General features: G+C 42.9%; 1 protein-coding gene across 1 annotated transcript in view; it reads left to right on the top strand.

Moving 5' to 3' along the window:
- Positions 1 to 16,922, top strand: part of LOC122540190 (dynein axonemal heavy chain 6-like) — a 472,579-nt gene extending 455,657 nt beyond the window's left edge. The window contains exons 46-49 of the mRNA XM_043675544.1: positions 1,698 to 1,838; positions 3,114 to 3,281; positions 5,984 to 6,154; positions 16,864 to 16,922. Of these exons, the coding sequence (XP_043531479.1) occupies positions 1,698 to 1,838; positions 3,114 to 3,281; positions 5,984 to 6,154; positions 16,864 to 16,884 (501 nt within the window). The 3' untranslated portion in view covers positions 16,885 to 16,922. The remainder of the gene's footprint in view (positions 1 to 1,697; positions 1,839 to 3,113; positions 3,282 to 5,983; positions 6,155 to 16,863) is intronic.
- The last annotated feature ends 3,339 nt before the right edge of the window (positions 16,923 to 20,261 follow it).

Genomic DNA, 20,261 nt, shown 5'->3' with positions numbered 1-20,261 from the left:
CAACTGCCACTCTGCATGTACCTTACCCCCCCCCCCCACCTCTCCAAACAAATGATGCATGGTATTTGTAGCTGGGTCTCCAGCCTGGCTACTCCAGAATCCACTTTACTTTGCTGTAGCATCAGGGTAAGACTGGACATTTATATTTCATTTGCTGTTGTTATGTAAGTTTAAAGATCTTGCTAAACCATACAAGGCACTTTTCAGACTACAGCTGAAATACCACAAACAGTTTGGGCCCCTTATCTAAGGAAAGATATAATGGCATTGCAGAAAATCCATAGGACGTTCACTAGACTGTTCCTGCATATGGGGGGACTGTCTTATTAGGAGAGGCTGACCAGTCCAGTGAAAATGGAACTAGTATAGGCATGATAGGCTGAATGGCTTTCTCCTACACTAAAACATAGAACATTACAACACAGTCCAGGCCCTTCGGCCCTCGATGTTGCGCTGACCTGTGAAACCAATCTGAGGCCCATCTAACCTCCACTATTCCATCATCATCCATATGTCTATACTGTAACAATTCTGTGATTCCGAGGGATATACCCAGGTTAAGTGAATGAGCAAAAAAACTTGATAGATGAAATATAATGCAGGAACTGTAAGGTTGTGTACTTTGGCAGGAAGAAAGGACAAACTGAATATTATTTAATTAGAGAAAGACTACAGAAAGCTATAGAACAGAGGACTCTGAGAGTCCTTGTTCATCAATGATAAAACGTTAGCCTCCAAGTTCAGGCATTCCGCCTATTGTACCCGGAACGGTTCTATTCCCTCGTGCCAATCTCCTGCCTTCCCCCCATTTCCCTGCCAAACGTTCCTATCCATATAATCATCTGGGGGGAATAGGGAAGGCAAATGAAATGTTCGCCCTTATTTCAAAGGGCATGGCTAAAACTATCACAAGACATTAGTCAGAGCACAGCTGGAATGCTGTGAACAGTTTTCCTTATTAAGGAAAGATAGACTGGCATTGGAGGTAGATCCAGAGAAGGTTTGTTGGGGTGATGTCAGGTATGAAGGGATTGTCTAATAAGGTGAGACTGAATAGGTTGGGTGTGTATTTATTGGAGTTTAGAAGATTGAGAGGCAACTTTATTGAAACATACAAGATTCTTCAGGGCCTTTGACAGAGCTGATTTGGAGAGGTTCTTTCCCATTATGAGAGGATTTAGGACCAGAGGGCATCAGCTCAGAGTAAGGGGTTGCCCATTTGAGAGAGAGAGATGCGGTAGAGTTTGTCTCTCATAGGGTAATAAATCTGGGCAATTCTTTACCGCACAGAGCTGAGAAGACGGTAAAATTAAGTATATTCAAGGCTGAGAGAGATTGATTTCTGATCATGCAGACATTGAAAGTTTACAAGAATAAGGCAGGAAAACAGAGGAATAAGGCAACATTATCTATCCAGCCGTGATCTCATTGAATGGTGGAACAGACTTGATGGGCTGAATGGCCCATTTCTACTCTCATCTCCTGTGGAGTTCTGAATTTTGTGCTATACCTAGAAACGAACCTTTTGTGACCCTTGCACTTTAACCCCTCCATCCCTCTGCACTGTCAGAGTTTCACTCCTTGCCTCTCAGGTTTGAACAGGCCTGTGTTAAAGTTCATTGCACAAGGTGCTCCAGGATTGACTGTCTTTTCCTGTTCCTGTCTACCCCCCACCTCCATCCACGCTCGATGACCAGCGTGTGGAAGATGTGACTCTGGTCGCTGCATGTGCTCCCCCGAGTGGTGCTCGCACTGAACTCAGCCAAAGGCTTCTCAAACACTTCAGCATCTTCACCCTGCCCCAGCCTTCCACCAACTCACTGCAACACATTTTCCAGGTAAGAGACAAACTCAGTACCATTCATCATGTAATCTAGCAGTTAGACAATGAGTAAATCCCCCTCAACATCTTCGCAGCTGCTGAAACCCTCCTAGGACTGGTAGAGTAACATTTGTTTCTTAGTTTGTCCTGAGATGTGGGCATCTCCGGTTACACCAGCATTTAGTGCCCATCCCTAATTGCCCAGAAAACAGTTAAGAGTCACATTGCTGCCGGTCTGCAGCCTCGACTAAGTAAGGATGCCAGATTTCCTTCCCCGAACAACATTAGTAAACCAGACAACCTTCAACAACAGTTGCTTACTCCCAATTAGACGAGCCGTCATTTTTACTGAATTGAAATTTCACTGTTTGTCATGATGGAATTTGAACTCCATGTCCCCAGAACATGAGCCTGGATCTCTGGATTAGTAACCACTGCACCATCACTTCACAGATATAACAATAACATAAAAGCAAGATACTAACACATATAGAAATGTTGACTGAGACTAAAGATAGGCCAGACCACTCAAAACATTCTTAAGCAGGCAGCCCAGACCATACCTTTGCAATTTGTTTCAGTAATTGTACAGTGAAAATTACCCGGATTAAGTTAGCGAGGCTGACTACTGGATTTTAAAACAGACAAAAACACTTATTCATGAAATTACACAATAAAACACCAAGAACAGAATAAAGGATCCCGACAGAACTCAGTCTGTCCAATATGTTCCGAAAATACATAAGAGTCCCAATGAGCAAACCCTCTTTAAAACACAGTACAGAAAAGGATCATATGCTTATTGGTTGAAGTTAGAAAGGCTGAAGAACAGACAGAGAGAGAGAAAGAGAAAGAGAGAGAGAGAGAATTTGTTTCCACATAGCTCACTGTTGAACTCCCAACCAGTTCTGGACTGAATTAAACTGCTCAGATAGAGAGCTGACCACTCTCATTATACAGGTCACTTCTAAAACATGACCACTTTGGCCAGAAGTCTCATCTGTTTACATATAAACAAAAAGACCTCTCAATACCCTTTAATCTCCTTCCCAAACCAGTCTGATCGGAGCCTGGCCTGGTTTATCAAGGACAGAGTCTCCTTGAGCCAAGGAACAGCTTTTAGAAATAAAAGGACGAGTGTTGTGACAAGATGCTCCTGCACTTACCCCAACCAACGCCCCCAAGACAGGTATATCATAGGAAACAAATCAAACGTAGCAAATACAGAATGGCTGGTGCTAACTGTTGATGAATTTGGCTGTCTTCTGAGAGAGTTTCCTTGTTTCCTCAGGTACAAGTTGGATGTCACCTGGAAAGCCAAAACTTCCTGCCAGTGGTGCAGAAGTGCCGAGAGCTGTTAGTGACTGCTGCCATTGCTATTTACTATAAGATGTGCCGTCAAATGCTGCCCACTCCAGTCAAACCCCACTATACATTCAACATGAGAGACCTGGCTAAGGTAAGTCATTCTGTTTACTCTCCCACTACTCTGACAATCCTTTAACACGTGTGTTCTGTCCTGTTTCTCTTATAGAGGGGTATTGTCAAGGTGGTGCCGAGATGTCTCCTTCAGACAGGCAGTTGGTTGTCTCTGGGTATTTTTATAAAGGCCAAAAGAATCAGAAGTGGGCAGGATCAGACTCTCACAGACCCAGAAAGCTTGAGTTTTACTGGCTGCTGGAGCTGAAAACTGGAGCTCTCTGCTGCTAGACTGAAGTCCTTGACAGAGAGGCTCCTTTTTAATAATCAAACGGGGCAGATATTTCCTGTCAGTGTTTCTTTCTACTGGACTGGAGAGAGACAGCGCGTGAGACTAATAACTGTGTTACTGAATTGCCTTTGCTGCGGGGTGTGTGTATGGATTGCTGCCTTTTTGGAACAGTCGTTAAATAATGCATTATTTTGTCAAGTGTTTCTGGTACTAACATCAGCTGGGATCATAGTAGCAGTATTTCAACCTCTGGTGTGTCTGTCCTGGTGGTGGATCAGGACGATATCAGGGATAGTGACCCGTGGAGGCTGGAACATTTTCTGTTAGGTGCGATATCATGAGAATATAGTTGGTTCTGCCATAACGCACATCTCTTCAACACCAATTGGCTATAACATGCCTGAAGAATTTAGACTGTTATTTTGACTGAGTGGCACAGTGGCTCAGTGGTTAGCACTGCTGCCTCACAGCGCCAGTGGGCCTGGGTTCTATTCCAGCCTCGGGCGACTGTCTGTGTGGACTTTGCACATTCTTCCCGTGTCTGTGTGGGTTTCCTCCAGGTGCTCCGATTTCCTCCCACAGTCCAAAAATGTTCAAGTTAGGTGAATTGGCCATGCTCAATTGCCTATAGGGATGTGTACTTAAGGTGCATTAGTCAGGAGTAAATATCGGGGAGGGGAATGGGTCTGGGTGGGTTATTCTTCAGAGGGTTGGTGTAGACTTGTTGGACTGAAGGGTCTGTTTGCACCCTGTAGGGATTTTAATTTTAATTCGTAGAATGTGAGCTTTCCTCACCTGTATTGGCTATAACACGATTCTGGTCCCATTGGTTTAAATGGTGCTGCTGTTACACAATTTTCATATAATGCAGCACCGCACAGGAATGGAACTATCACATTATATCACAACAGACTGTATTTGGCCAGTGCTTGTCTACTTTGTGGGACAGCTCTTCAATTTCATCACAAGTTTCCAGCTGGTAGTGAGGAGGGTTAACTAATCGAATCATATTGGCAAGGTTAATTCCAGTGGCTAAAGTCAATGTCAGCTAGTTAGACCATGAGACCATTAGATAGAGGAGCAGAATTAGGCTATTTTGGCACACTGAGTCCACACCACCATTCAATCATGGCTGATAAGTTTCTTAATCTCATTCAATCCTACCTTCTCTCTGTAACCTTTGATCTCTTTCCCAATCAGGAACCTCTCTATCTCTGTTTGAAATACACTCAACGTCTTGACCTCCACAGCCTTGTGCAGCAAGGAGTTCCCCAGATTTACCCCCCCTCCCCACCCCAGCTGAAGAAATTCCTTCTCACCTCAGTTCTGAAGGGTCATCCCTTTACTCTGGCCTGTGCCCTTGGGTCCTAATCTCTTCTGCTAGAGGAAACATTTTCTCCGCGTCCACTCTATCCAGGCCTCTCAGTATTCTGTTAGTTTCAACTAAATCGCCCCTCATTCTTCTTCATGTTATTGAGTACAGACCCAGAGTCCTCAACCGCTCCTCATATGACAAGCCCTTCATCCCCAGGATCATTTTTGTAAGCTTCCTCTGGACCCTCTCCGACACCAATACATCTTTCCTTAGATACCAGGCCAAAGAAAAACTGCCCACAATATTCCAAACGCGGTCCGACCAGAGCTTTATACAGCCTCAGCAGTACATTTCTGCTCTTGTATTCTAGCCCTCTGAAACTAAATGTTAACATTACATTTGCCTTCCTAACTGTGAACTGAATCTGTATGTTAACCTTAAGAGAATTCTGCACCCAGACTCTTAAGTCCCATCATGCTTCAGATTTCTGAAGCCTTTCCACATTTAGAAATAGTCTATGCCTCTATTCTTCCAACCAAAGTGCATAATCTACACTTTCCCAAACTGTATCTCATCTTCTGTGTCCACTCTCCGAGCATGTTCAAGCCCTTCTGCAGCCTCCGTGCTTCCTCAACACTACCTGTCCCTCCATCTGTCTTTTTGTAGCAAAAATGCCCTCAGTTCCTGCATCCTGTTTGTTCAGGTATAATGTGAATAGCTCTGATCCCAACACTGAGCCCTACAGAACTTCACTTGTTACTGGCTGCCACTCTGAAAAAAAACCCCTTTATCCCCACTGTCTACCTTCTGTCAGTCAGCCAATCCTCTATCCATGCCAGGACTTTGCCCCGAACACCATGGGCCCTTTCCTTATTTAGCAGCCTCTTGTGTGACACCTTGATAAATATTCAGCTGGTTCATCCAGTTTAGTTCTTAGTGGACCTTTCTTGAGCATTTTGATACAAGTGATTGGCTTACCTGGCCATTTCAGAGGTCAATTCAGTGTCAGTCACACTGCTGTGGGCCTGGAGTCACACGTAGGTAAGGCCAACTTGTGTCGATGTCATTGCGTGTGTGGGAGTGTGTGATGAGGAGATGACTATCCATTTCTCAGTGGTCTGCCTTGTTTTTACAGGTAGTCCAGGGCCTGCTGCAGGCTCATGAATCTGAAATTGCTTCCAGAGAAAAGACAATCATTCTGTTTGCACACGAAGTGAGCAGGGTTTTCCATGATCGACTTAGTGACAAAAAAGACAGGCAGATGTTTTATACTTTCCTCTCAGACGATCTCCACAACTACTTCAAGGTAAGAAGCTTATTGCTGCCCAATAACAAGCTCCAACGTTCAAGGCGATGGGAGCAGGGTATTGGCTTAAAGGAAATTTGGGAGACTAGCGACTAGGATCTTAATGCCAAGATGTTAAGGATTTTCTTTCACAAAGTGTTCTCAGAGTCCAGACCAAGGATTTTGTCCATTTGAGAAACATAGAAACTCGGAGCAGGAGCAGGCGATTTAGCCCTTTGAGCCTGTTCCACCATTTAATTTGACCATGGCTCATCCTCTACCTCAAAGCCATATTCCCACGTTGTTTATATTCATTTGTGGGACTTTGGTGTCGCTGGCTGACCACCATTGATAGCCCATCCCTATTTGCCCTTGAGAAGGTGGTGGTCAGCTGCCTTCTTGAATCGCTGCAGTCCACTTGCTGGGGGTTGATCCACAATGCCCTGAGGAGTAAATTTCAGGATTCTGACCCAATGACTGTGAAGGAATGGCGATATATTTCCAAGTCAGGATGATGAGTGTCTTGGAGGGGAATTTGCAGGGAATGGTGTTCCCAAGTACCTGCTGCCCTTGTCCTTCCAGATGGTAGTGGTTGTGGGTTTGGAAGGTGATGTCTGAGGATCTTTGGTGAATTTCTGCAGTGTATCTGTGGATAGTACACACTGATGCTACTGAGAGTCGGTGGGGGAGGGAGTGGATGTTTGTGGATTTGGTGCCAATTAAGTGGCTGCTTTGTCCTAGATGGTATCATGTTTCTTGAGTGTTGTTGGAGCTGCTCCCATTCAGGCAAGTGGGGAGTATTCCATCCCACTCCTGATTTGTGCCCTGTGGATGGTGGATAGGCTTTGAGGTGTCCGGAGGTGAGTTCCTCGCTGCAGCAACCCTAGTCTCTGACCTGCTCAGTGTGTTTATATGGTGAGTCCAGTTGAGTTTCTGGTCAATGGTAAGCCCTGTTGACAGTGGGGTGAAGGGGGCGGGGCTCAGTGATTGTGGTTTCTCTCCACAACCATTGATGTCTTGGATATCTAAATAATTAAACATGCCCCAGCCTCACAATCTTCTGTGGGAGTACAGTCCTCAGGTTGGTCACTGTCGAAGTGAAGAAATATTTCCTTATCTCAATTCTAAATGGTCTACCCCGTGCCTTGAGATTGTGACCCCTGGTTCTAGACTCCACTGTCAAGGAAACCTCCCCCCTGTATCTAGTCTGTCTAACCTTGTTAGAACTGTCTATGTTGCTATCATATCCCACTCATCTTTCTAAATTCCAGTGAATACAGGCCCAGTTGAACCAATCTCTCTCACGGGAGAGTCCTAACATCCCCAGTATCAGTCCAGGGATCCCTCACTGCAGACCCTCGATGGGAGGTTTATCCTTCCTTAGGTAGGGAGACCGAACCTGCATGGAGTACTCCAGGTGTGCTCTCACCAAGGCCCTGTATAACTGCAGGAAGACATCACTATTTCTCAATTCCAATCCTTCTGCACTGGACGGCATTGTATCATTTGCCTTCCTAATTGCTTGCTGCACCTGCCTGCCTACTTTCACTGGGTGGGTGGGGAGGGGTGGTGTCATTTTAGTTCAGTTGGCTGGACAGCTGGCCTGCAATGCAGACTGATGCCAACCATGTGGGTTCAATTCCCATACTGCCTCAGGTTACCATGAAGGGCTCTCCCTCTCAGTCTTAGAACCAGCTGGTGAAATGGTTCTCATGAAGGGTCATCGACCCTAAATACTGATTCTGCGTTCCCTCTGATGCTGCGAGACAGACCTGCTGGGTTTCTCCAGCTATTTCTGTTCTTGTTTCAGATTTCCAGCATTCACAGTCCTTTGTTTTTTTGATTAGTTTGGCAAACTTTTGTTGCATTCCCACTACAGCAAGAATATTCTTTTCTTAGGTAAGGAGACCAGTAGCAGATGCAATGCTCCAAGTGTGGTTTCATCAAGCTGCTATATAATTGCAGCAAGATGTCTTTGTCTCTATACTTATATCATCTTGTAACAAAGGCAGTTGTACAATTTGCCTTTCTAATTGCTTTTGTTACCATTACACTAACTTTCAGTGGCTCATGAACAAGTACATCCAAGTTTCTTTGAAGTTCCAACACTTCAACCCAGCCTCTCACTATTTAGGGAATACTCTGTATTTCTCATTTTCTCGCATTTCTTCACATTGTGTTTTATTTGCCAATTTTCTCTCTCTTAGTTCACTTTGTTATGACACAGATAAACCCCTCAGCTAATTTAAACCAGCAACACAAAAAAGATTCACCCCCTGCTGTAATCTGTTAAAATTCGAGAGGCAATGAGCTATCTCAGAGGTCACTATTTAAAGTAAAAATTAACAACTTTATTCTTTAAGTCCAACAGAGAATATTAAAACCACCATCTATTTACAACTCCTTTCTCTTAAACCCACTCTACAATACTAGTCCGATAAAAAAATCCTGATTATGATTTACAAGAAAAAAATCACGTTTCAAAAGCAACCAGCTTTGCCAAATCTCCTTTGTAAACTTTCCTCTATAGATTCTCTCTGGGTCGATTTTGATGTTCTGCTGCACAAACTCCTTCCCCAGACAGGTACCTCTCAGAGAGCTCTTGAGCTAGTAGTCTCTGTGACAATTCTCTCTCAACTGTTCAAAAATGTCTAGATTTATACCCCAAAACATCAGATCATCTCATTGGTTTGAATATTAGTAAAATAATAAATTGATTGGAGTTTGGTATCGTGGGGCATAATTTAAACTGATTTGTTTTTGACTCATGGCAACCCAGCTACTCTAGCTTTTTCGACATTGTTACTTGTGCTGTGTCAGGCAGGCCTTGCTAGCTTTTCAACTCTCAACTCTCTCAAGGTACAGGACTTCTACAACTTCATGACACCCCTCCCTTAAGAAAAAATGAAAGATCATAATAAAGAGATGGCTTAATTTGTTTTCCTCTACCCCTTAACCACAATATCATGACATCCATATGACTTTAATCTAAGTTCATATTAACCCCTTCCCACATAAATACAATGTTGAATACAGATCAATCTTATCTATACTTTATCAATTAAATCTGCAATTACATTCTTACGACCCTCAACATGTACGATATGTAAATTAAGCCACTGTAACATAAGACTCCAACGAAATAGTTGCATATACTTGTCTTTAAAGCATTCCAGGAATGTAAGAGGATTGGGATCCGTGCACACAGCCGTCTCCGACACATTGTGCATGACCTACATGTTAAAATGTTGTAAGGCCAGAACCAAACTCAATTGTTCTTTTTCCATCGTGGAGTATTTCTTCTGGTGGATATTAATCTTCTTTGAAAAGTAACCAACTGGCAGTTCAATCCTGTCCTCACCTTCCCATAGCAGTACAGCTCTGCCTCCTGTGTCACTAGCATCGATGACAACTTTAAAAGGTTTTGAGAAGTTTGGTGTAGCCAAAACTAGTTTGGTGGTGAATATTGCTTTCAAATGGTTGAATGCCTCCTGGCATGGTTCTGTCCACCGAAACTTTGTGTTCTTCTTCAGCAAATCGGTTAACGGTGCCATGACACCGCTGAAGTTTGGAACAAAGTTCCAGTAGAATCCACTGAGTCCCAAGAATCGAAGCACCACTTTCTTTGAGGTTGATCGTGGAAATTCCTCGATGGCCTTTGTCTTTGCGTTCCATGGGGCCAACCTTCCATAACCGATGTTATGTCCCAAGAACATCACCTCTGCTTTCACAAATTAAGTTTTGTTTAAGTTTGTCACCAGTTTTGCTTCTTGTGGTCGGTTTAAGTTTGTCACCAGTTTTGCTTCTTGTGGTCGTGTTAAAGAGCTCTGCCAACTGGACCATGTCATCTTTCCAGGACTTACTAAAGATCGGACCATGTCATCTTTCCAGGACTTACTAAAGATCACGACATCGTCCAGATAGACTGCACAGTTTGTTAACCCAGCCACAACTCTGTTCATGAGTCTTTGGAATGTGGTGGGTGCAGTCTTCATTCCAAAGGGCATCACTTTAAACTGATATAGCCCATTTGGGGTTAAACACGCAGAAATTTCTTGCACCGTCTCTGATAGAGGTACCTGCCAGTAACCATGCAGTGAGTCCAACTTGGTGATGTAACTGGCTTGTCCAGCTTTCTCAATACAGTCCTTCAATCTCGAAATTGGATATGAGTCCGATTTTGTAACAGCGTTCTGATAATCCATTCAGAATTGTTGTGTCCTGTTCGGTTTGGGAACTAAGACAATCGGCGAACTCCACTCGCTCTGGCTTGGATCGATGATGTTCTCGTTGGGCATGGCCTCCACCTCTACCTGGACCTGTCTGACTTTGAAAGGTTTAAGCTGATAGGGATGTTGTTTTATCAGAGCAGTATTCCCTACGTCTATTTCATGTACAAAAGCATCCTTCCTCGCTATCTGATTCTTACATATGTTCTTATACTGCAGTAACAAATCCTACAGCTGTGTTCTACACTCCTGAGGCAGATGGCTCACTAACCTATCCCACTCCTCAAGGACTTCTTTATTTTTTAATCCATTTTGAGGCACCTCAAAATCCACATCATCTGGATTTGATTCCTCACCCTGCGGGGCAGTAACTAACGCCTGTTTCTCCAGTTCTTTCTCTCTAATATAATACAGTTTCAACATGTGCACATGACATACCCATACCATTTTTTCTATCTGGCATCTTTACTAGATATTCACCTGATTCAAATATTTCTCAATTTGATAGGAACCACTAAATCTGCCTTTGAAGGGATCTCCTATCACCGGGAACAGTACTAACACCTCATCCCCTTGGGAAAATGTCCACGTCTCAGAGCTTTTATCTGCCACCTCCTTGTCTCTACACTGTGCCCTCGTTAGGGGCTGTTTCGCTAATTCATCTATTCGCTTTAATCTTTCCCTCACCTCTGATACATAATCTAAGTGTGAGATCTCCGACTTTGGTCTTGTCAATTTTTCTTTAATTAATTTCAAAGGGCCTCTCATTTCATGCCCTAAGATTAACTCAAAGGGAGTGAACGGAGTAGATTTGTTTGGGGCACCTCTAATGGCAAACAATAAGAATGGGATATCTTTATCCCAATCATTCGGGTAATCCTGACAGTATGCTCTCAACATGGTCTTCCTGATGTCACCTTTCTAAAGCTCCCTGGGATTCAGGATGATATGCACTGGATTTAAAGTGCTGTATTCCTAGGCTATCCATAACCTCCTTAAACAGCCTAGTAGTAAAATATGACCCTTGGTCTGACTGAATCTCTCTGGGTAGCCCATACAGTGTGAAGAAAGCTAGTAACTCCTCTACCACCCTTTTTACCTTGCCACAATTGCCTCCGGAAATCTGGGAGACACATCCATTATGATTAACAAGTGCTGGTTCCCACTTTTAGTTCTCGGGAGGGGACCTACACGATCAATTATAACCCGTGTGAAAGGATCTTCCAAAGCAGGAACTGGCAACAAAGGGGCTGGTTTTTATTACCGTCCTGTGGCAGACCTACCATTTAGCATGTATGACACGTACGGCAAAGGTAACCACATCCTTGTGCACTCCAGGCCAATAAAAATGTTTTTGTACCTTAGCCTGAGTCTTTCTTACCCCCAAGTGACCTCCTGCAGGTAGTTCATGTGCTACCCGGAACACCTCCTGTCTGTGTGCTCCCGGCAACACAATCTGGTGCACTTTGGCCCATTTCTCCTCTGCACTAACCTGCCGTGGTCTCCATTCATTTCCATCTGAGGATTCTATCTTTCAGATAATAACCCTCCAGAGTATTCTCTGTCTCCTTTTCAGAGTACATATCCACATATATATCTTTTATCGTCTTGTCTTTTTGTTGCAAGTCCCTTAGCCTTTCAGGACTAAACACTTCTGTCTGACCCTCTGCCTGTTCAGGTATTTCATGCACCATTACATCAAACAGGATATCCGCTAACTGAACCTCAACTCCTTCATCGTTCTCTTTAGTTTTTGCTCTGTGCTATAATCTATGATAGTGGGATCTGGTTACCACACAGTCTGAGAAAATACCAAGATATTTCTGTTTTAACTCCTCAGTTTCTTGGTCTTCCTTGGGCTTCTCCACAGCAAGAGGTGTCACTCCCACCTTGGGTCCTGCCAAATAATTTCCAAGAATAAATTGAATTCCTGGAACTGACACTCTGTCAATCACTCCCACTGTAATTTCCCAGTCTTGAGTGCCTCTCCAACCTGATCTTATATTATGCTAAATTTCTGTCCATCTATCCCATAAATTACCACACTCTCTGATAACAGATCAGAAAGAGTGCATATTCACTCATCCCTTTCTATCAGCGACTGGTTAGATCCTGTGTCTCAAAATTATAACTTCTTGTCCTCCTTCCCCTTGTTGTTCTGAGTAAACTTTACCCACAAAGGCAAATTCTTGATAGAGATCAGGTACTAACTCCATACCCAGCCCCTGCCTAGGCTGTGCACTCTCCTGCAGCTCGGCTCTTCTTGGGGTCTCCTTCACTAATGCCACTGGCTTAGCTTCTTTTACCACATCTTTTCCCACAATGGCTTTCTTTAACAATCAGTACTGTGACTTTACATGTCCCACCTTACCACAATGGAAACATCAGAGGCCTTTCACCTCCATTCTACCCTCTTGGGCTTCTTTTTTATCCTATGGTAAACTCTTACCAGTGTTCTCGACTCTGTTTTATAGTGCATGATCTCCCCTTCTCCCAACTTCTATCCTTCACAGGACAAAAGTCTGGCCAGAAGCTTATCTTATGCACCAACGAGTATTCATCTGCTAACTCTGCTGCCCTTCTCACTTCCTGAATGTTCTGTTCCTCCACATGAATTAGATTAGATTAATTATAGTGTGGAAACAGGCCCTTCGGCCCAACAAGTCCACACCGCCCCGCCGAAGCGCAACCCACCCATGCCCCTACATTTACCCCTTACCTAACACTACGGGCAATTTAGCATGGCCAATTCACCTGACCTGCACATCTTTGGACTGTGGGAGGAAACCGGAGCACCCGGAGGAAACCCACGCAGACACGGGGAGAACGTGCAAACTCCACACAGTCAGTCGCTTGAGGCGGGAATTGAATCCGGGTCTCTGGCGCTGTGAGGCAGCAGTGCTAACCACTGTGCCACCGTGCCACCCACTAATTCTTACTCCTCCAGCAGAATAATCTCTCTTAGAGCCTCAAAGGTCCTATCTATCAAAGCACACACCCAACTATCAAAATGACTGCGTGATGCATTTAGGCAAGTCTAATTCTAGAGCGAATTATACAATGAATGGAAGAGCCTTGGGAAAAGTTGATGGGCAGAGAGATCTGGGAGTGCAGGTCCATTGTACCCTGAAGGTTGCTGCACAGGTGGATAGAGTGGTCAAGAAGGCATATGGTATGCTTGCCTTCATTGGACAGGATATTGAGTATAAGAGCTTGCAGGTCATGTTAACATTGTACAAGACATTGGTTCGGCCGTATTTAGAATATTGTGTATAGTTCTGGGCGCCACATTACCAAAAGGATGTGGTTGCTTTGGAGAGGGTGCAGAGAAGGGTTACGAAGATGTTGCTTAAAAATGTATTGCTGGAAAAGTGCAGCAGGTCAGGCAGCATCAAAGGAGCAGGAGAATCGATGTTTCGGGCATAAGCCCTTCTTCAGGAATGAGGAGGGTGTGCCAAGCGGGCTGAGATAATAGGTAGGGAGGAGGGACTTGGGGGAGGGGCGTTGGGAATACTATAGATGGAAGGAAGTTAAGGTGAGGGTGATAGGCCGGAGACGGGGTGGGGGCGGAGAGGTCGGGAAGAAGATTGCAGGTCAAGAAGGCGGTGCTGAGTCTGAGGGTTGGGACTGAGACAAGGTGGGGGGAGGGGAAATGAGGAAGCTCCAGGCATCGTGATGCCATGGTCTGACGATGGAGGAGTCCAAGGACCTGCATGTCCTTGGCGGAGTGGGAGGGGAGTTGAAGTGTTCAGCCACGGGGCGGTTGGGTTTGTTGGTGCAGGTGTCCCAGAGGTGTTTTCTGAAACGTTACACAAGTAGGCGGCCTGTCTCCCCAATGTATAGGAGGCCACTTCGGGTGCAGCGGATGCAGTAAATGATGTGTGTGGAGATGCAGGTTGCCTGGTATGGAAGGTGCTAGCTATGAAGAGAGGTTGAGTAGGTTGGGTTTATTTTCACTAGAAAAAAGGAGATTGTGGGGAGACATGATTGAGGTTTACAGGGTGGATAGAGACAAGCTTTTTTCCAGGGTGAAGGATTCAATAACAAGAGGTCACGCTTTCAAGGTGAGAGATGGAAAGTTTAAGGGGGATGCACGCGGCAAGTACTTCACACAGAGGGTGGTGGGTGTCTGGAACACGTTGCCAGCAGAGGTGGTAGAGGCAGGCACAGTAGATTCATTTACGATGGGTCTGGACAGATGCATGAGTAGATGGGGAGCAGAGGGATACAGATGCCTAGGAATTGACTGACAGGTTTAGACAGTAGATTATGATCGGCTCAGGCTTGAAGGGCCGAAGAGCCTGTTCCTGGGCTGTAAATTTTCTTTGTTCTTAATTCTTTCAAACTCAGCATAAGTCTGACCTGGTTCCTTCTTTATGTTTCTGAACCAATGTCTATATGCTTCTGGTACCTATTCATAAACACTTAAAATAACCTGTTTCACCTCTTCATAATCTCTTGACTCCTCATCTGACAGTGCAGCAAATACCTCACTAACCCTGCCTACCAGTTTAGTCTGAACTAGCATTACCCATAAATCCTCAGATCACTCCATCTGCGAAGCCAATTTTTCAAATGAAATAAAAGAAGGCTTCAAATCTTTCTCATCAAAATGTGGCAGCGTTTGACATATTTGTATATATCTCTATCTTCTCTTTTAATCTCCATCCTATTAACTTGACTTTGCTGACTAAGTTGCAAATTCTCAAGTTCAAATTCTCTCTCTCTCTTCCACTCTCTCTTTCTTCTCTCTCTCCTTGCTCAGCTGAGAACCTTCTCTCTCTTTGTTTATCTTCTAACTCCATTTTCCTCAATTGTAATTTAAGTTTTTCTACCTCTCCTGCATGTGTCTGTTTCTCTGACACACCTCAGCGTTTGAGTAATTCCCTTAAAATTTCAGCTTTACTTTTGTCCTTGCTTAAAACTAAATCTAACGTTTTTTGCTAATTCTAAAAGTATGGCCTTTTCTTTCCTTCTAAACTTTATTGCCAATTTTGAGAATTACCTTCAAATCCCAGAACCTCTTTAGCAATTTTAAGAGCCATTTCTCTCACTTTTAATTTAATCAACCACAAATCACCAAAATTAAACAAATTGTCTCATCTACGTTTTATGTAAAGATCTAGGACAGAAACCTGTTTTAAATCTACTGGGCTTTTTTGGATCCCAAATCAATTCAAATCCTTTCAAATCGCAGATGAAAGCTCCCAAACTGTTACAACATGGGGTAAACACCTCTGCAAATTTAAACCAGTGACACAGAAAAGATTCACCCTGCGCTGTAACCTGTTAAAATTCAAGAGGCAAAGAGCTATCTCAGAGGTCACTATTTAAAGTAAAAATTAACAACTTTATTCTTTAAGTCCAACAAAGGATATTAAAACCAACATCTATTTACAACTCCTCTCTCTTAAACCTATCTTTTACCTCCCACTCTACAATACTAGTCCGATTAAAAAAAGATTATGATTTATGAAAATATAATCACGTTTCAAACGCTGCCAGCTTTGCCAAATCTCCTTTATAAACTTTCCTCTGTAGATTCTCTCCGGGTCGATTTTGATGTTCTGCTGCACAAACCCCTTCCCCAGACAGGTACCTCTCAGAGAGCTCTTGAGCTAGTAGTCTCTGTGACAATTCTCTCTCAACTGTTCAAAAATGTCCAGTTTTATACCCCCAAAACATCGGATCCTTTCATTGGTTTGAATATTATCAAAATACTAAATTCAAACTTGATTGGAGTTTGGTATTTTAGGGCATAATTTAAACTGATTGGCCAAAGTTGAGTTTGTTTTTGTCTCATGTCAACCCAGCTACTGCTATCTGTTTTGACCAAATGTTAACTTGTTCACATTGTGCTGTGTCAGGCAGGCCTTGCTAGCTTTTCAACTCTCTCAAAGATACAGGACCTCTACACCTTCATAACAACCTCTCTAAGTCCCTTGAAACACCTTTGCATCCTTCTCCAGCTCACATTTCCACCTAGTTTTGTGTTATGTGCAAACCTAAAAATAGTACATGTCACTCCACATTTGAATCATTGGTATCGATTGTAAATAGCTGGGCCCAAGCACAGATCTCTGAGGTACCCTAATAGTCACAGCCTCCCAATCTGAAAACAACGCATTTATTCTAAATCTGTTTTCTGCTCATTAACCAATTCTCAATCCATACCAGCATATTTCGCCAAATCTCAATTAATTTTGTTTACCAACCTCTTGTGTTGTACCTTGTTAAACGCTTTCTGAAAATATAAATATATCACATCCACATTTATCTAGTTACATCCTGGAAAACCTCCAGCTGATTTCCCTTTCATAAGTCTATGTTGATTCTCATCAATCCTACCATTACTTTCTCAGCATCATGTTGTTGCATACTTTATTCTAGATTCGAGCATTATCCCTACAATTGATGTTGGGCTGTCAGGACTGTAACTTCTCATCTTTTTCCACCCTTTCTTAAATAGTAGGATTACATTTTCTATCTCTCAATCTGCAGGAACCATCCAAGAGTCTGTAGGAGTTTGGAAGATGACCTCCACCTTATCTACTTTCTCTACAACCATCTCTTCCTGGACCTTGGATCTTCACTTTTAGGGGATTTGTCCACTTTGAGATCCATTAATTTCTCTGGTGTTACCTTTTTTTATTACTATTAATATCAATTTAAATTAGTTCACAATAGATTCACTGTTATTTTGGGAGAGTTTTAGGATTTTCCTCCCTGAGGACAGGTACAAACTATGTGTTTAGTTTCTCTGCCATTTCCTTATACTATCTTATAAGTTCTTTACTTGTGGTGGACTTTTTTCTTACAAATCTTTTGTTATTTAAATACCTGCAAAAGCTTTTATAGTTGAATTTTATGTTTCTTGCTATTTTGCTCTCTATTTCCATTTCTCAATCTGTTTCTTGGTCTTCCTGAGCATAATTATAAATAGCTCCCAATCCTCAGGCTTACCATTTTTATTGGCAACTTTATAAGACTTTTTCTTTCACCTAGTTTATTCCTTGATTTATTTTGATCGCCACAAAGTCATAGAGATCTACAGCACAGAAAATGACTGTTTAGCCAATTGAGTGTGTGTTGGTCTAACTAATCTAATTCCATTACATGCCCCATAGCCTTGTATATCTTGACATCACAAGTGCACATCTAAACACGTCTGAAATGTTGTGAGGGTTTCTGCCACTCTTATAGGTAGTGAGTTTCAGATTTCTACACCCTCTGGATGAATTTATTTTTCTCACATCCCTTCTAAACCCTCTGCCCCATGCTTTAAATCTATGTTCCTCGTCATTGATCCATCTTCCAAGGGGAAAAGTTCCTTCCTGTCCAATCTATCTATGCCTCTCATAGTTTTATACATCTCATCATATCCCCCCAAGGGATATTCCTTACTAGACTATATGCATCAAATCAATGTTTTTTTCTGTTGCAAATTATATATTAATTATTTTAACATAAACTAATACCTGTCTCCTGTCATATATTTTAACCTAGTTTCCCAGGTCACGGTAACGTACTTTCCCTCATAGCTTTATAGTTTCTGTTTACATCGAAGACCTATTTTCTGAATTCAGTCATGGGATGTGAGCATCACTGGCTAGGCTAGCACTTACTGCTCATTCCTACCACCCAGAAAGAAGTTAAGAGTCAACCATGTTGCTGAACTCACATGTAGACCAGCCCAGATGATGATGCAGATTTCCTTCTCCTAAAGGACAGTATTGAACGATGTGACCTTTTAATGCATTGGGTAGATGGTCATTACCCGGCTAGAGTTTTATTGAATTCAAATGACACCACATACCGTGATGGGATTCAAACCCATGTCTCGAGGATGTTATAGGCCTGAGGGTTTGAATTATTAGTCCAGTGACATTGTCATCACTCTTCCCTAAAAAGCAAGATTCTCAATTAGCCCCTTTTCATTGGCTCAAACTGGAGGGAAGATAAACCTCTGCCTGGTATGGTTTTCCCAGATGCTGTTATTAATAGCCAGGACGGATCCCAGACTGAAATCTGGCCTTGACAGATCATCATTTGTTTTGTTTGGTTTTAACAAGGTGATCTCTGCCTGTTTGCACTTCAGTAAATGTTATAGATATGGTTTTAATAAGAAAACAGAAATTTATTGTGTAAAAGACCTTTCCACCAACACTTTACAGTACTCAAACACCAGGAAGAATTCCCTTCCGATCCATATCTATAGGTTTCTTTCAATTCCCAGTCTTTAGAGTTTGGTAGCTTTTTCCTTGAATTTCCTCATTCTCTTACTCAGGTTAGACTTCTTCAACTTCAAATAACCTTTTCAGGATTCTAATCAGCTCCTTACATTCAGGTAATCTATTTCCTCACTGCTCTGAACTGACTCTTTTTCTTGAGGAAATACTGTTTCTGAGATTGAATTTCAACTGGGACAAATGCAAACCGCAGCCAAGACATTTCCAATTTCCCTTGAACTAAAAGAAATCAATGTCAGATTCTTCTAAACCAAAAACAATGCTTTTCAATGTTTATTCCCATTGTAACAGTCTCACAATGTTAACGGGGCCCTATCCTCACCCCAGGTACACACTTTTCCATCCTGATTTTTAAAAAAAGGTTACAACTCCAGATTTACTGCCAAGTTAATTGTTAAACTCCCGCCACACACAAACCAAAATCTACATGCCACCAGTTCAAAGTCCCAACTCTGAAATAAATGGTATTAAAATTTATAAAAGTCACACCTAACACTACACTGGTTGGGTCCTCAATATACTCCTCTACAAAACTATCTGGCATAAATCCCAAAATTTGTCCTTGACAGTATTAGTGCTAATTAGGTTGAGGCTGTTTGTATGTAGATTTCAGTGTTCCATGATTACTGTATTCCCCTTTTGCTCCATGCAGTTCCAATTTCTTGATTTATACTGTCCTAACGGTTCCTATGTGACTTGGTGAGAAATGGTGCTGATGTTTTGGGTGATTTGTGATGTTGAATGAGTCCTCTGTTCCAATCCACCCCCTTGGTCTATCTGAGTCCCTTTGTGTGTTCCTGCTCACTTTGAGACGTTTAACAGTCCCTCTGAGACACTGTCATCTTCAGACTGAATGGTTCATCAGTGGAGAAATGGGTCCAGAGCCCCACCAGCAGGAACAGGCTGGAATTACCTCATCTAGAAACTGAAATACAAACTGAGAAATCAATCATTCCTGAAGAAGGGCTTATGCCCAAAACATCGATTCTCCTGTTCTCTGGATGCTGCCTGACCTGCTGCGCTTTTCCAGCAACACATTTTCAGCTCTGATCTCCAGCATCTGCAGACCTCACTTTCTCCTGAGAAATCAATCAGACTTGAAGAAACAGTGTCACCTGCTACAGGTTAAAGGATCCTGTGGCATCAAGATTGAGGGAAATGGTGACCACAACAGCCCCAGAAGTGCTCTTTTACAAAGGGGCTGGAATTGACACAGCTGTAATTGGCAGAGAAGGGGCTTGCAATTCCTGCTCAGGGTGACTTACCCCCTTCCTTTCTGTCTGTCGGAGGAGCTACTGATTTCCTCAAACCTTCTGCTGCTTTCCTAACTCTTGCTGATCAATGTCATGAGACTGAATGTCTTCTTTGTTTTCCTGTTTCGCTGCAGCCCTGCTCATATCCTCTGTAAAACCAACCCTGTGATAATGCCAACATCTAGTGCTTTGTACATCAATTCCATCATCAGCACTTTTGTTCTAGCCCATGGACAAGTATTCTTAGCTGTCGATTCTCATTAGGGACTGCTATCCTTCTGACCAGCCGCCCCCTGCCTGCTTTGCTGTGTTATAGTCTCTGCTTCTCTGTGTACATTCTTACAGATGGATGGAGTGAATGTTTAAATTCTTCCAGGATGCTCTTCTGTCAAGGGTT

Source organism: Chiloscyllium plagiosum, chromosome 3 (assembly GCF_004010195.1).
Source record: "Chiloscyllium plagiosum isolate BGI_BamShark_2017 chromosome 3, ASM401019v2, whole genome shotgun sequence".
NCBI classification, from domain to species: Eukaryota; Metazoa; Chordata; class Chondrichthyes; order Orectolobiformes; family Hemiscylliidae; genus Chiloscyllium; species Chiloscyllium plagiosum.
Note: the sequence above shows the minus strand (reverse complement) of the source record. Positions and strands in the feature narration are given on the sequence as shown.